The sequence below is a fragment of the Hippopotamus amphibius genome, chromosome 15 (assembly GCF_030028045.1).
Source record: "Hippopotamus amphibius kiboko isolate mHipAmp2 chromosome 15, mHipAmp2.hap2, whole genome shotgun sequence".
Classification (NCBI taxonomy): Eukaryota; Metazoa; Chordata; class Mammalia; order Artiodactyla; family Hippopotamidae; genus Hippopotamus; species Hippopotamus amphibius.
Window position 1 is genome coordinate 29,667,790 of NC_080200.1, and position 15,319 is coordinate 29,683,108.

The window sequence follows — 15,319 nt, forward strand, 5'->3', positions numbered from 1 at the left end:
GGCCTCCGTGTGAGCCGGACGCTGGCCGGCAGCTTCGCATCCCTCCCGCCACTGACACCCAACAACAGAGAAACATGCACGTCTGAAACAAACGTGCCGCCCCAACGTGACATGAAGAAGGCAGAAAATCTGCAACAAAATTAACTGGAAAAATGTAGGGAGAAGACAGGAAAGACGAGGCAGGAGCCTGAACACACAGCCGCCTCCGGGGCCGCGCGTCGGCTGGGCTGGCGGGGTCTCCAGCCTCTGGCTACGGGAGCGGGAGGGGACACTGCCCGGGGCCACTGCTCAGACTGTGGCCCTCTGGTATCTGCTCCGCTTGTTCCACAAGCAGATTTTAGGAACCCTCTAAGGGACAGAAAATACCAAGCTACCTAAGTCATTCCGGAGCACAGAAAAGCAGGGAGGGGGCAGCTGGTTCTGTGAGGTCAGGAGCCCTGTACTGAAAGCCGGCAGAGACGGCCACGGGAGACGTGTAGCCCGCTCCACATGTGAGGGTAGACGAAACCGTCCTGAATGCACGGCGGTGCATCAGGTCCACCTGTTTCCCGAAGGAAGCAGGCGTGCTGGCTGAGCCCCGAGCGGGAAGGGATCGACTGTCGATAACCACCAGCCTGTTAAACACACAGACAAAGCGCAGTAGAAACAAAATCCCAGTGGAGAACCGTGTATTGCAAAGCCCATCTCTGTCCAGTAGCTGAGATGACACCCCCCTCCCCGCTGTGCCTGCGCCTGCCCCGGGCTTCCTACCCCAGGCCACGGACACACCTGGCTGTTCCCACGCCAGCACCCAACAGCTGCAGCTGCGGAGGCCTGCTGGTATGTGTGGACAATAAACAGTACAGCCTTCCCTAACTTTCTTTTGCGGTGTTTTTGTAACAATTAGTGTGTTTACTTTCCATATTTAGTATCAACTTGCTAGCTCCATGAAAACTTAGATATGCATATAAAACAGACAAAACATAAGGGCCTACTGTGTAGCACAGGGAACTACGTTCAATATCTTGTACTGACCTGTAATGGGAAAGAATCCAGAAGAGAATATATAAATGAATATAAAGTGATTCAGGTATATGTATCTGTACACCTGAACTAGCACAATATTGTCCATCAACTACAGTTCAATAAAAACGTTTGATATTGACAACATTGTACTCTGTTGATAAATTCATTTAGGAGGAACCGGCATCTTTATAATGGCAGGTTACCCAGTGCGAGAACAAAGGATGTCTTTCCATTTGTTCAGATATAATTTTGTGTCTCTTGAGATGTTTTGATGTTTTCCTCGCATCGATTTTGCACGTTTCTTGTGTTTACAAGTCCTGGGTCTTCTTTGTAAGTGGGGTTTTATCCACCGTGACGTCCTCTAATATGGTCATTTTTCTCATATGTAAAAGTTATTGAATATATATATTTAATTTCATATCCTTCCTGCTTACTGAATTCTTTGAGTTATTTTACCATTGATTCTCTAGGGTTTTCCAAATAAACCATGGTATCATTTGCAGCTAGTGATCGTTTTACTTTCTCAATTCTTATACCTCCCATTGATTTCTCCTCTTCTAGTTGCAGCAGTTAACACCCCAGACACTACAGGACAGGAGTCAGCAGACTTTTTCTTAAAACGGCCAGGTGGTAAACTATTTCAGGCTTTGTGGGCCATGTTGTTTTGCTGTTGTAGTGCAAAAGCGGCTCTAGACAGCGGCTCTAGAGTGAGTGGATGGGTGTGGCATATTCTAGTAAAATTTCATTCACAAAACCCGTGGCGGCTCTGTGTGGGGGGTTGTAGTTTACACACCCCGGTACGGGATGTCATAGGCATCCTTGCCTTGCTTCCTGATCTTACTGGAAACACCTAGAATGTTTCCCCGTTAAGTAAGCTGCTACCGTAGGAATAACATGGACAGACACACACACATACAACACACACACACGTGATCATGTTAAAACGCATCCACACTTCCTGTTTTCTTGGGCGTTTTTATCAGGAATGAGTGTTGAATTTTGTTGCAATGTTTTCTGCCATCTATAAAGATAATCATAGATTTTTCGCCTTAGATCTATAAATGTAGTGTATTATATTAATGAATTTCCTAATATTCCCTAATATCCAAACTTGCATTCCTGGGGTAAGTTCACTTGGTCATGATGAATTCTTTTCTGAATGTGAAATTGAAGTCTGTTTGCTAATATTTTATTTAGCATATTTGCACCAATAGTCAAAGTATGTAATTTTATTTTTATTTTATTTTCCTTAGAATTAAGTATCCATGTTATACTTCTTAAAAAGAATTGGAAAATTTCCGTCACTTCCTGTTTTCTGAGACAGTACGAGACATCGGTGTTATCTGATTTTTAAAGATTTGGTGGAATTCCCTTTGAAAACCATCTGAGCCTGGTGCATTATCCCCAGTTAGGTCCTTGATAACTTTATTTCTTCTACAGATGTTGACCTTTTAAGGTTTCTGTCTCTAATGGGTCAATTCTGGTAAATTATTTAATTTCTTGAGTATCATTTTTAATATTTCCTTACTATCTTTTTAATGTCTGTAGGATCTGTAATGATGTATTCTTTAAAATTCTTTTATTTATTTATTTATTTATTGGCTGTGTTGGGTCTTCGTTGCTGCACGTGTGGGCTTTCTCTAGTTGTGGCGAGTGGGGGCTACTCTTTGTTGCAGTGCGCGGGCTTCTCATTGTGGTGGCTTCTCTTGTTGTGGAGCACGGGCTCTAGGAGCACAGGCTTTAGTAGTTTCGGAGTGTGGGCTCAGTAGTTGTGGTGCACGGGCTTAGTTGCTCCACGGCATGTGGGATCTTCCTGGACCAGGGATCGAACCCATGTCCCCTGCATTGGCAGGCGGATTCTTAACCACTGTGTTACCGGGGAAGCCCTGAATTCTTTAAAATTCCCAGTGTCAGTAATTTGTATTTTTCTTGAAAGATCTTGCTAGGAGTTTATCGCTTTTATTAATCTTTTTAAAGAAGCAATTTTTCACTTTGCTGACAATCTTTATTATTTAATTGTTTAAACAATTTTCATTGTTTTTTCTCTTATTTTTAATATTTCTTTCCTTCTCCTCACATTGTATATAATGTTCTCTGCTTTCTCTAGTTTCTAAAGGAGGGATTTTACACTTTGTTCTTTTGAAACAGTCATCATAAGCTTACTGGGACTTCATGTTGCCTTTTCTGCTTATACGTAACTTGAAGTTCATCACCTCTCTGTGTTCTCATTACGACAGGGTGCAGATTTGTGTAGTTTTACCTATTCTTGTTGTTCTCCATCATTTTTTAGAAGTGTGGGTGGCTGCCATTATCCTAGGCTGCCTAGAAATCTTCAGGATCAGTAATTTAAAAGCTCTTGAAATTGATGTTTATAAAGCCTAGTTGAAAAAATTAGCTCATGACATGCACGGGCAGTTTACCCAAGAAGAAATACAAGTTACCAATGTATGAAATTTTTTCAGTCTCATTAATAATCAAAGAAATGAAAATTATAATGATGGTAAAATAATTTATCACTTATAAAATTGGCAAAGATTAGGAAAAAAAGAAATAAAAAGGTATCCAGCGTGGTCAAGAATTAAGGGAAATGAATATTATAATATATTGCTGACAGCTATAAATGTCATAGAAGTTAAAGTCTCTAAACCTCTGGGGACTTCCCTGGCAGTCCGGTGGTTAGGACTGCATGCTTCCACTGCAGGGGGCATGGGTTTGATCCCTGGTTGGGGAACTAAGATCCTGCATGCCACGCGGTGTGGCCAAAAAATTTTTTTAAAAAGTCTCTAAGGTTCTGAACGTTGAAGATTCAAAGTGAAATACCACGAACTCCACTATCCCGTTGCCTGAAGCTCCCTCACCTCCAGCTTCTGTCCTGGCCCGGTAGACTTCCTATCTCACGGAGGTGGGGCCTGGCCCTCGCCAGGACCCTACTCAGCGCGTGCTGCCGCTTTTTATCAAGATGACGATGGTGATGATGCTGCCAGATGGACAGATACAGATGACAGACAGACTGCGCAGTGATCGCGCACTTGAGTGGCCGTGGTTCCTCGTGCATCCTCACCAGTGATGGTTCTGGGAAGCCTGTGCAGGAGGGCCTTCAGGGCCTGCTTTTCAAACAAAGGAAGACATTAAGTCAAGCCCAACGCAGCGCATGCTGCAGTAATTAGATATAACTGAGATTTAATAATCACAAAGAGATTGTGAATAACATACATGAGTAAATTTAAAATCAAGATGCAATGGGTGGGTACTTCCTAGGTGGCACAGTGGTGAAGAATCCGCCTGCCAATGCAGGGGACATGGGTTTGATCCCTGGTCCAGGAAGATACCACATGCCGTGGAGCAACTAAGCCCGTGCGCCACAACTATTGAGCCTGTGCTGTACAGCCCGTGAGCCACAACTATTGAGCCCATGTGCCGCAACTACTGAAGCCCACACGCCTAGAGCCCGTGCTCTGCAATGAGAGGCCACTGCAATGTGAAGCCTGCACACCACAATGAAGAGTAGCCCCCGCTCGACGCAACTAGAGAAAGCCTGCACACAGCAACGAAGACCCAACACAGCCAATAAATAAATAAAATAAATTTATTAAAAAAAATGCAATGGGTGCATTACTAGAAAATATTTTAAAATGCCACAATTGATATAAGAAAAAAATCCTGAATACCCTAACAACCATTAAATAAACTGACATGGTACTAAAATCCACCCCTTTTCACTCACCATCTCCCCAAAATGCACCCAAACTGGAAGATCTTAGAGGTGAGGTGAACCAGACTTTCGAGAAATACGTCACCCTCACGATAAATAAGTGGGTCCAGAAAATGGAAAAAGAGGGAAAGCACTTTTGACGATTAGGCAGACTTGACGCCAAAATAGAGAGAGATGCTTACAGGCTGGGTTTCCTTAAATATAGGTGAATATTTCCAAAGTGAAATGAATCAATTCCAAGAGCATAGTAAGACTTATGATCAGGTAAGGTTTACCCTATGTAGGCAAGAAAATTTGTCAGCGTAACTAACCGCATTAATAGACTATAGAGAATCTGTGTGATGATTTCTGCAGATATAGAAATAGCACTTGACCGAATTCAACCTGTTTTCATGATAAACATTCTTAGAAAAATCGGCACACGGTATGGAGGAGGGTGCACGGATGGGGAAGTTCACACGGCGGCATAAAGGTTCCTGTTCTGTTTCGGGCACTGACATGTCTCATCTCATGGTGATAGTTTATATTTTATAAAACATCAATTCGATGATCATTAGAAAAAGAAGAACTGAAGTCTGGAGTCTTGTAAACCGTGACCAAGTTCCCATGTCCCCTGCCAGCTTGGGACCTTTTGGAAAATGGTCATAAATAAATTAAAAGCAGGCCTTTCTGGAGGTTATGAATACAGACCACAAAACAGGGAAGAAATGGTTGAAAAGCCAAACAGAATCAGTGCTGGACTTCTTCATTGTGAGTGATTTCACAAATGTATCTTGGAGCCAACTCGATTTTTTGTTTTCTTTTTCAGTCCCTCCATGGCTTTGCTCTAGTCGTGAGTGCAGAAGGAATGATATTCTACGCCTCAGCCACGATCGTGGACTATCTGGGCTTCCACCAGGTGAGCACAGCCGCTCCCCCTGCTGCGGTTCGGTTCTGTTACCTTGGAAGCACGCGCTGTCGTCAAGGTTTACAACGCCTCTGAAATCAAGCTTTTTTTTTTTTCTTCTTAAATCTGGGGGCTTTTGTCAGATGAGGATTTGCACACCCAGCTTTGTCCAGGGCCTGGGGTCACGGCGAGAGGCATGGCAGTGTCCTGGGCATCCCCCGTCTAAAGGGCTGAGGCCCGTTCTCCCGGGCTCCTGGCTGTGAGAGGCTGGTCAGGGCCAGGGCGGTGGACCTGTCCTCACTGCGCCTCAGTGTCTCAAAGCCCGGACACAAGGTACAGTCAGGATGTAGTGTGTTCTGAGAACGCTCTTGTTGGTGTATAGATCATTCACCTGGACCCTTGACCCAGGCCAGCCCAGCCTGGGTGGTTGCAGACCCTGGGGCAGAGCTGGCCGGAGTCCCATCCAACCCTGGGTCCTAGAGGGGAGGCTCAGTGAAAAGTCCCACGAAAGCAGCAAGGACCTGGCCCAGCCTCTGGGAAGGAAGAGAAGTCTCTCACGAGACATCCCAACCCAAAGTCACATGCCTGATGGTGCCGCCTGCCGGCTCTGGAACTGTGACCGTTGTGGTCTGAGGACGAGCGGGCACCGAAGTGGCCGCAGCTGCTCTGCCGCACGGCCCTCTGCTGGGAGGCACAGTGCAGTTATAAACCCGACGACCTGCAGACTGGGGGCACCCGCACTCGCCCTGAGGAATTCGAGATGAAAACAGGTGGATCTGAGAGAGAACACAACAGAACCTGGAAAAATGCAGAAAACAGTGTTTCTGTCCTCCGGGCCTCATCCGGAGGCAGAACCCACGCAGCGATTTGAACAGTGTAAAACTGAGAATTTACGTACGTTTAGCGTGAAGAGTCACTGCCTAGTGACACAGGATGAGCGAGAACGGGGTGCGGACAGCGGGCGGAGGGGAGCCGCGCCCGCAGGCCCGAGCGGGGCCCCCAGAAGGAGCGCCTCGGAGCCGCCCTCGTCGGCCGGGGGGCGGCGAGGCCCGGGCGGGGGGCGGCCCACCGAGCAGCCCGGGCGCCGGGGCGCGGGCGGGAAGCGGGGACCCCCACAGCGCCTCCACGGGTGGCCCGAGGCCCGGGCGCCGGCCGGAGCGGAGGGCAGCGGACGCCGGGGTCCGAGGGCCTGGGTCCCGGCCACGCGGAGCCCCGAGGCCGGCGGGGCGTGTGATGTGACCCGCGTGAAGATCGTCCCTTGGCGGCTCCCCCCGCGCTCGTGGCCAGGTTTCCTGTCCCGCCTCCTGGACGCGCACAGGGTGACCCAGGCCCGGCCCGGCCCCGGCCCCGTCCGGGCGGCCCGGCGGGCGGGGATGCGGGGATGCGGTCCGCCCCTTAGAGCTGGGGGCGCCGGGCGGCCCGCTGCGCGGTGGGACCCCCGGGGGCTGGGGCGCTCCCGGCCGGGGAGGCGCCGCCCGCCGCGCGCAGTCGCTCCGCAGAGGCTCGAGGTCGGGGGGTGTGGCGGGGGTCCCCCTCCCAGGACCGCCGTGGACGGCGCGAGGCCGCGGGCACGGCGGACCCCAGCCCCAAACAGCGAGGCTTCCACGCGCCCCCCGGATGCCCTGTGCGGCTGCTGGACCCAGAAGAATGTGGTTCGGTCCGCCTTTGGCGCGCTCAGAGTTTCTTTCCGCTCCGGTCACTGTCGCCTGAGTTGCTCTGGGAATTCTCCAGACACCCAGAGCCACCTGCCTTTGGCTGTAATGCCCAGGTCCTCCCACCGGGTTTGCCTTCCTGGGAAACGCAGGTGCCCTGCAGAGGAGACCTGATTCCAGGTCTGAACTTGCTAATTGGATCTTCTGTTTTCTTGGAACTTGGGTATTTCCCCCTAAGGGTTAGAAGTTAAAAAAAAAAAAGTTTTGCCTTTTATTACTAAAAAAAAAATTGTTTCCAAATGCCATTAAATCAGGCGGTGCCTCTCGTTTACGCAAAATGTTTCATGAACATAATAGAGCAGCTTTATGCCGTTGTAAGCTCCTGGTGCAGAGCAGTTTACAAAAAGCCAGGATCCAGGTATTTCCTGCCGCAGCCCAAGTGCGTGGTTCCAGAAGCTTCCACCTCAGCACTCTCTGAGATGAACAAATAGGGTTCAGATGTGTATTTTAGTTGCCGTGGCTGTTTGCTGCTTCAAGACGTGTCCATTCTCTTGGAGGTCAGCGGTCGGCATGTCCCTGTGTGAACCAGGACGACGTGAGGGCCTGTGGAAGGAAGCAGTTAGGAATCCACGGGCACGGAGAGTGGATGCACGGCCTCTGCATGGAAGGTAGAGATGGTCCCCGCCGGAACAAGCCGTCTGTGAAAACGGTTGTGCTTTTATTCTCAACTCTGCCAAGACAAAGACGGCCGTGACCTGACCCAAGCAGGGCATGTTTTGTGCTGTTTGAATAACTGTCCCCTTACACTCTCCCCTCCTTCTCACGTTTCCCACCGTTTATTTTCCTTGACCTCATTTGTAGGAATTAGACCCCAGGAGATTATGAAAGACACACTAATTGCTACCAACCCGGTTTCCTCACCCAGAGAACGTTCAGTGTAACACGTCTTCAAATTTGCCGAAGCCAGTGGTGCCTCCTCCAAGTCAACCTGCCTCCTGTGCAGTGAAGCCACAGACCCGCACCTGGTGTCCCGTTCATGAATTCTCTGAGGGGTGTGGAGACGGCGAATGGGGCAGCCCCGAGGCCCTGGGATTCTGCAAAGCTTGGGGTCACCTGCTGAAACTCACCAGAGAATAACCTGGATCACAGTGCCTGTTTATTAATTTATGATGAGAAGTATCCAGTACTCACAGGTCAGCATAATTTTTCCCTTGAATCAAAACCATGGAGGGGAAAATGCCACCGATCAAAGGAGGATGGAGACCCCAGATATCTCGTGATGAGCCAGCCAGTGACGTACAGCACCTCCCCACGGAAAATGTGAAACCGTGTTTAGAGAGGCTGAAGGAGACCCTGGGAAGTGGAAGGATGTGCCGTAGTCGTGAACTGGAGACTCAATGTTATTAGCATAAAGATGTCAGATCAAGTTACAGAATAACATCGGTTAATAACACTGTCATAAACACTGGGCAGCTCTTCTGGCTGGAAGTTGACAAGCTAATTGGAAACGCAAAGGGCTGAGCAAATCCAAGACCATGGGGGCGTGGGGGGCAGTGATTATCCCTGGGACGTACAATCCCAGAGACCAGACTTCCCGTCGAGCTCAGTGGCTGAGACGTGTGGGGTCAGAGAAGGATGAACAGATGGACCCATAAGACTGAGCGGAGATTCAGAGCAGATGCGGGTTTCCAGTGAAGCTGGCGCTGCCGGGAGGTGGGCAGGTGCTGGTCTCGTCAGCAGTGCTTGGTGCTTGGTGAACTGGAGCCACGTGAAAAAATGAGTCTTGACTCCTCCCTCACAGCATACAGAGTGTCAGATGGACAGTGGAAGCTTCTGGAAGATAACAGGGCAGAGTTAGGAGGTATGTGAAGAAGGAGTACATAGAGAGGACAAAAACCCTAAGACCCTGTCCATGAGGAGAGAAGGATGGGTTGGGGCGTGTCACCCCCATTAAGAGAGCAGCAGGGCAGGCCAGGAAGTGGAGAAGACATTCGCAGAGGAATCCGCCTGAGAAAGGACTCCTTGTTCAGAAGGATAGAGAACACGGACGAATCAGCAAGGCAGCTCAGTGGAAATTCGTGAAGGATACAGACGTGTGCAACAGGCACGCACACACTCTCCTGTCTTAACACCAATAGATGTGTGAGGAGGTGCTCAGTTGCAGTAGCCTTCATGACGTGCTAATTAAAACCATCAAAAGAAACTGTGACGCGTCCACCACTGTGGCTCGAAAAAAGGGTTGAAAACACCAAACGCTGGCCAGAACGTAAAGCACCTGGACTTTCACACACTGCCACAAGGGACGTGTGTATTCATGTGCTCACTTAGGACGGCTGTTTGGCCTTTTCCACTAAAGCTGAGGCTCTGCCCACTTCGTGACCCAGTCTTTCCTCTCCTGGGTGTGCATCCCACAGAAATGCCCTCGAAGACACGGCGGCAGCCTCTGTAACGGGCTCAGTTGGGAAGCAGCCAGAGGCCCAGCAGCGCGTGGATTAGCCAGTTGTGGTGTGTTCTCACGGCGGAGCACCACACGACGGTGGGGCTGAAACGCTGCCGCCACACGCACCAGGGGACGTGTCACGAAGGGGACGTGACGCAGAGGACACAGCATCCATTTACATCCATAACCGGCTGGCCGTGTGTGGGTTTGCGCCGTGACCGCCTCTGGGGAGGGTGGAGGGAAGGGGTTGTGAGACGCTGTTGGGGTCCTGGTTCCTGACTGGGTGGTGAAGTTGCACATTTATGATTTGGGCACTTTTCAGACTGTGTGTCATGCCTGAATCACAAGAGTGAATTGGAATCAGCCCTGTGGGGTGTGCACGTATGCCACAGAGCTGCCTGGCGAGGTGGGAGCCGCCAGGGGAGTGAGAACCAGAAGGTGGAGCAGATGCCGCCAGGTCTCAGCAGGAGGGAAAGTCTGGTGTGTCCACATCCACCGGGACTTCGTTCCCACGCGTGCCGGAGCCCCGACCCTGGACAACACTGACCAAGGACCACAACCACTTCTGACCTCAGCGTCCGCTTCTTTCTGTGAGAACGGTGTCCTGGCTGGGGGTGCACAGGTGGCAGAGGCCAGCCTGCGAGTTTCGATCACACTCATCTGCTGCCTTCCTGAGGTCGCCCGTTTGATGTTCGGGGCCGCCGTTACAGCAGGAGCTGTGGAGAGACGGTGACCTCATGCACTCTGGCTGAGGTTACCTGTTACCTCCTCAGAAGGTAACCTTGTTTGTGACGTCTCGCCCCTTCAGGAACTTTCCCTCCATCTAGTTGTTATAATGAAGCAGTTGAGAAATGACTGGGACTCAGAAGTGGACCAGCTGAAGAGGTCACAGGTGGCGCCTGGCGGGCTGGGGTCCCCGGCGGGTAGTGAGCGATGCCCTTCAGTGAAGAGGGGGTAGCGGCGCGCACCAGCCGCGTCATTTATCGACACGCTGCGGGTGTTTTTGCCGACAACAGCGCCTGTCAGGTCCGCTGAAGTCCGTCTTCGCGGCCCATGGCCGTGGCCTTTGTGACCCAGACCACGGTTTCCCAGCGTGGACCTGGGGGTCGGCTTCTGCATGCGGGGCCGAGCAGGTGAGAGGACCTAGGACCAGGGAGAGGGCTGTGGACCAGTGGGTCCTTGTGGTGTCCTGCCAGTGACGGAGGTCAGGCCTGGAGGTGCCAGCCCGGCCCCGGTCTCACCTGGTGGCCTCAGCTTATCTCACAGGGATGCTTTCCTAATTAACTTTTGTGATTCAAATATAACAAATAGGCTGGAAAGTGACCAGACATAAACGTACAGCTTGGTGAGGCTGGAGTCACCTTGGGACAGTGGGTATCGTGACCCCAAGTGACGTCTGGCAGTCCCTGGCCTGTTCCTGAAGGCATCACCTGGCCCTACACGTTGTGAGCCAGATGGCTTGTGTCCAGGCCACATGGTCATGTCCTCCAGGGAGAGACTTTCTCTTCACGTGTGTGACCTGCCTTTGACAGATGGACGAGACATTTTCGCAGTTATTAATGCTGGAACAAAGTGTGGACATTCACTCCGGGTAAGGCTAAAATGACTGTTGTCATGTTCCAGACGGACGTGATGCACCAAAATATTTACGACTACATCCACGTGGACGACCGCCAGGACTTCTGCCGGCAGCTGCACTGGGCCATGGACCCTCCCCAGGTGGGCTGTGGGCAGCCCCTGCTCTCAGAGACAGGTGAGTCCTGGGGGGCCCGGTCTAACCCAGACTCGGATGGCCCCCTTTCCTTCCCGTCCCACATATTGTGTTCTCTCCTCGGAGCCCTCCCGCGCGCCCCGCCCTTCTCCAGCCCCACGTGGCTCTCTGGCTCCCGAGTGTGCCTGTGTCTTGGGCTGTTTCTCTCTGCCCCCCAGGGCATGGGTGTGAGGCTGAGAAGCCACGGTTCTCGTCTCTGGTTTTGCAAACTCCCCCTCAGACGCACGTCTTGTAGGAAATTCTTTTTACCCACCTTAGATTTACCTGAAAATATTGCCCAAAGATTGTTGTCTGTTCAGGGACGTTGCCCACTGTGGGCAAGACCCCCTGTGAAGTCCCAGGTCTGTGGCCCCTGCCCACTGGACACGCCGGGCAGGTGTCCAGATGCCCGAGAGATGGCGGAGCAGTCGGGAGCTCGAGGGGCAGGGCGGGGTCTCCTGGGGTCCAGTGCAGGGGAGATGGAGTCCTTCCTGGTCCTCCCACACGTCTCCCCACAAGTGGTCCATAATTCAAGAGGCGTTTCCAGCACACCTTCACACAGTAGCATGATTCACCTTCTAAAGCTGGAGAAAAACACAACCTCAGGGGCTGACACAGTTTTACAAAAGCTCAGAACAAAATCTCTGAGCTGATCGACAGACCCGTGTGTGGCTGTCACACACGCAGTTGTACTAAAATGCCTTTTCTGAAGGCAAAGGACCATGAAGGTAAACTTTATCAGGGCGGCTGTCTCTGAGGGGGTGGGGGTGGGCAGGATGCTCAGGGACAGATGTCAGTTCCGGGCAGGCATGTGTGTTACGTGTTCATAGCTTGCTGTTACGTTACAAATTTGCTTATCGGAGTGTGTTTCCGGTTTCTCCCTTGTCGCCGCCGCCTGTGCCAACGCGGCAGGAGAGGACGCGGTCCTAGGGAGGCTGCTTCGGGCCCAGGAGGGGGGCTCGGGCTCCCCCACCGAGTACTCTGCCTTCCTGACGCGCTGCTTCGTCTGCCGCGTGCGCTGCCTGCTGGACAGCACCTCGGGCTTCCTGGTGAGTGAGCGGCTGCGGGGCGGGAGCAGCCCGGGGCCCGGGGGCCGGCGGTGCCCGTCTGGCCTTGACGTGGCAGCGCTGAGTGACGGGCGAGTGAGGATGGAGTGCGAGACCCGCTGGGGCGGATGAAGCTCTGGCAACCCTCCCCGCTGCACCCCTCTGCTCTTCTGTGATTCAGGCAGTCGGGTGGCTGTCCAGAGAGTCTTTTCGCTGTTTGGATCATACTTTGTTCTCAATTTTGTGGGACACCAGGATAGCGTTCCCTCTCCGTGGATGTAGGTAGATTTCCCTGCACAGTGAGGCAGAGATGGAAACCTAGGCTGAAGTGAAGCTGTGTCAGAAGCCCCAAGTAGAGGAAACACGTGAAAGAAATCCGTTTGAAGAGTGTCTCATCGTATTTTACCACGAGGTCGGACACCACACGTGCGGGGAAGGGCTCTGGCACGGACGGTGGAGGCGCCGAGGACAGGGGAGTGGGCAGCGGAGTTACACGGCCTCCGGGCTCGCCCCAGCTCTGCCTGCGCCCGTGTAGAGCCCATCCATATCTGGCAAGCGGGGCTGCCCATGGAAGCCTGCTGTGGAAACTTCAGCAATGTAGATGTTAGGCTGGTAGCTCGGAATCAGCCATGGTGGGAATTTTTACAGCAAAGAGATGGTGAAGCACGACAAGTTGGGGCTTTGTTCCTCTGCAGAGCTGAATGTTCAAGACGTCCCCGCTCCACCGCCGCGACTGCTCCCCAAACATGTGACTGTCACACATGCTCTGCAAGCGTTTCTTCACCCAGTACATTCATAGACAGATGGAGAGACGGACAGATGCATGGGTGGATGGAGGCAGGGACGGATGGAGGGAAGGACGGATGGACAGACGAGGGGTGGGGAGAGAGCGTGGCCACCCTGTGGGGTTATCCCTCCACGCCGGCAGGAGCCCCTGACGTCACCTGTGAACTAACTCCGTTATAGACTGACTTTTCCATCATAGAGAGACCTTTTATTTTCTTTTATCACAAACTCCAAAGTCACTTTCTGGCTTTTTAACTCACCATATGCTCTAGATAAACAAAATCAAATTGTCCCTAAGTTTTATCACCGAGTGACCACTGTCAGTGAATGACAATTTGGAGGGGGGGGCGGTTCGTGTAGAACAGCCCTCAGAGACGATCCGCTCCAGCAAAGCCTCCCGGGGGGCTGCCTGGTGCCTCCGGCCAAGTCCGTGCACGTTCATGCCCCTGAGTGAGGGCTCGCACACCCACACACCCAGGAGTGCGCACGTGAGGACGTGTTGGAAGGTTAGAGGATGTTACGGGGACTCCAGAGAAACCCCGAGGCATTTGAAGGCGGTGGGGAGTGCCTTTCCCAAGGGGCCAGCGTGGAAGAAGGGTTGGTTCATGGCTCCTTGGAGACTTGGGATCAGAGCCTCTCTGGGTTTCTGTCCCTGGAAATATGAGTTCCATGGCCTTCGACCGCGTCACTAATTCCCTTTGCGAACACACTGTCTTTCTGTCTTTGAAACACCAGACGATGCAGTTTCAAGGAAAACTAAAATTCCTGTTTGGACAGAAGAGGAGGGCGCCGTCGGGAGCCGCCCTGCCCCCTCGGCTCTCCCTGTTCTGCGTCGCGGTGCCCGTTTTCCTGCCTCCCGCGGCGGAGATGCAGATGAAGAGCATGTTTCTGCGGGCGAAGCACAGGGTGGACGTCTTGGCCACGCCCGACACAAAGTGAGTAAGAGCCCCCAGCAGCCACACCCCCGTCCCCCGTGGTTCAGACAGCGTCTCCACGCTTGGTATGTTCTGTCTACTCTTCCTTCTTTTCCAGCAAGGACTAAGTGAGACGTTTGCTGTTTTTAAAACTACGACATCATGTAGGAGGGAACTATTAGAGAAAAGAAAACCCTTCACTAATATTTATGAACTGTGGCGGCAAACACTGCCCACATCTCGTGGTTCCTAAATCCTCCAGTCCCAGCCTCAGCCCCAGGGCCCTGGGCCCGCGGCCCCCGAGGCAGGTGGGAGGCAGGGCTGCAGTCCCCCCGCCTCTCTCTGCGTCCCTGCTTCAACACTGGGCTCACCGCCGGGATCCATGCTGGAGCCAGGCGTCCGCCACACGGCGTGCCACCTCCGCCTTCTCCCCTCCTCAGTCGTCAGGTCCTCTAGGAGATTCCCGGCTACGATTTCCCGGAATGGGTTAGGCCTGTGTTGCACGGGTCAGTTTCTGGGAGAGATTCACACGCTGTGCGCGTGTAATCTGTGTTTCCCGCTGTGCACGGGAGACCCCGGGGGAGGGCGGCGTCTGAGCCCTGCCTTTCTTCCCCCCCCCCCCCCCAGCACCCTCCCCTGTGCCGCGTCTGGGGGCAGGATGCCGGGAGACCTGAGTCCCCAGGCCGCATCTCTGTCCCTCCCCAGCCCCCGGGCTGCCCGCGGACCTCGGCGCCCGTCAGGGGGGCTCCGAGCCGGGCGTCCCCTCGCCTGCCGCGGGTGCGGGGGGCACAGGCCGTCTTCGCAGCCTCCGGCCCCCCGTGTGCCAGCGCCCGCGGGCAGCGGTCTCCCGGAGCGTGAAGGCTTAGAGGCAGAAACACCCCCGGGGAAAACTGTAAGAATAACCGACGCCGCAGCTAAAGCGTGCGGTGCGGCGAAGCGCGCGGGTCCCGCGGCCGCCCCGCCGCCCCGCGTCTCCCACCCGCGCCGGCGCTGCCCGGAACCTGCCCGCCCGGCCCCGCGCGCCCGCGCCTCCCGCCTCCCCAGGCCTCCCGCCCGGACGCAGGGACGGCCCGCCCCTCGCGCCGCTCGTCCTCGGGGCCCTGCTGCCCCCCGGCGGCCGCGCGGGGA

The 15,319-nt window shown here is 53.2% G+C and overlaps 1 protein-coding gene across 1 annotated transcript in view; it reads left to right on the forward strand.

Moving 5' to 3' along the window:
* The window catches only part of AHRR (aryl hydrocarbon receptor repressor), a 71,192-nt gene that overhangs the window by 49,980 nt on the left and 5,893 nt on the right, over positions 1-15,319 (forward strand). The window contains exons 5-8 of the mRNA XM_057710169.1: positions 5,526-5,615; positions 11,319-11,448; positions 12,358-12,494; positions 14,013-14,212. Coding sequence (XP_057566152.1) covers positions 5,526-5,615; positions 11,319-11,448; positions 12,358-12,494; positions 14,013-14,212 — 557 coding nt within the window. The remainder of the gene's footprint in view (positions 1-5,525; positions 5,616-11,318; positions 11,449-12,357; positions 12,495-14,012; positions 14,213-15,319) is intronic.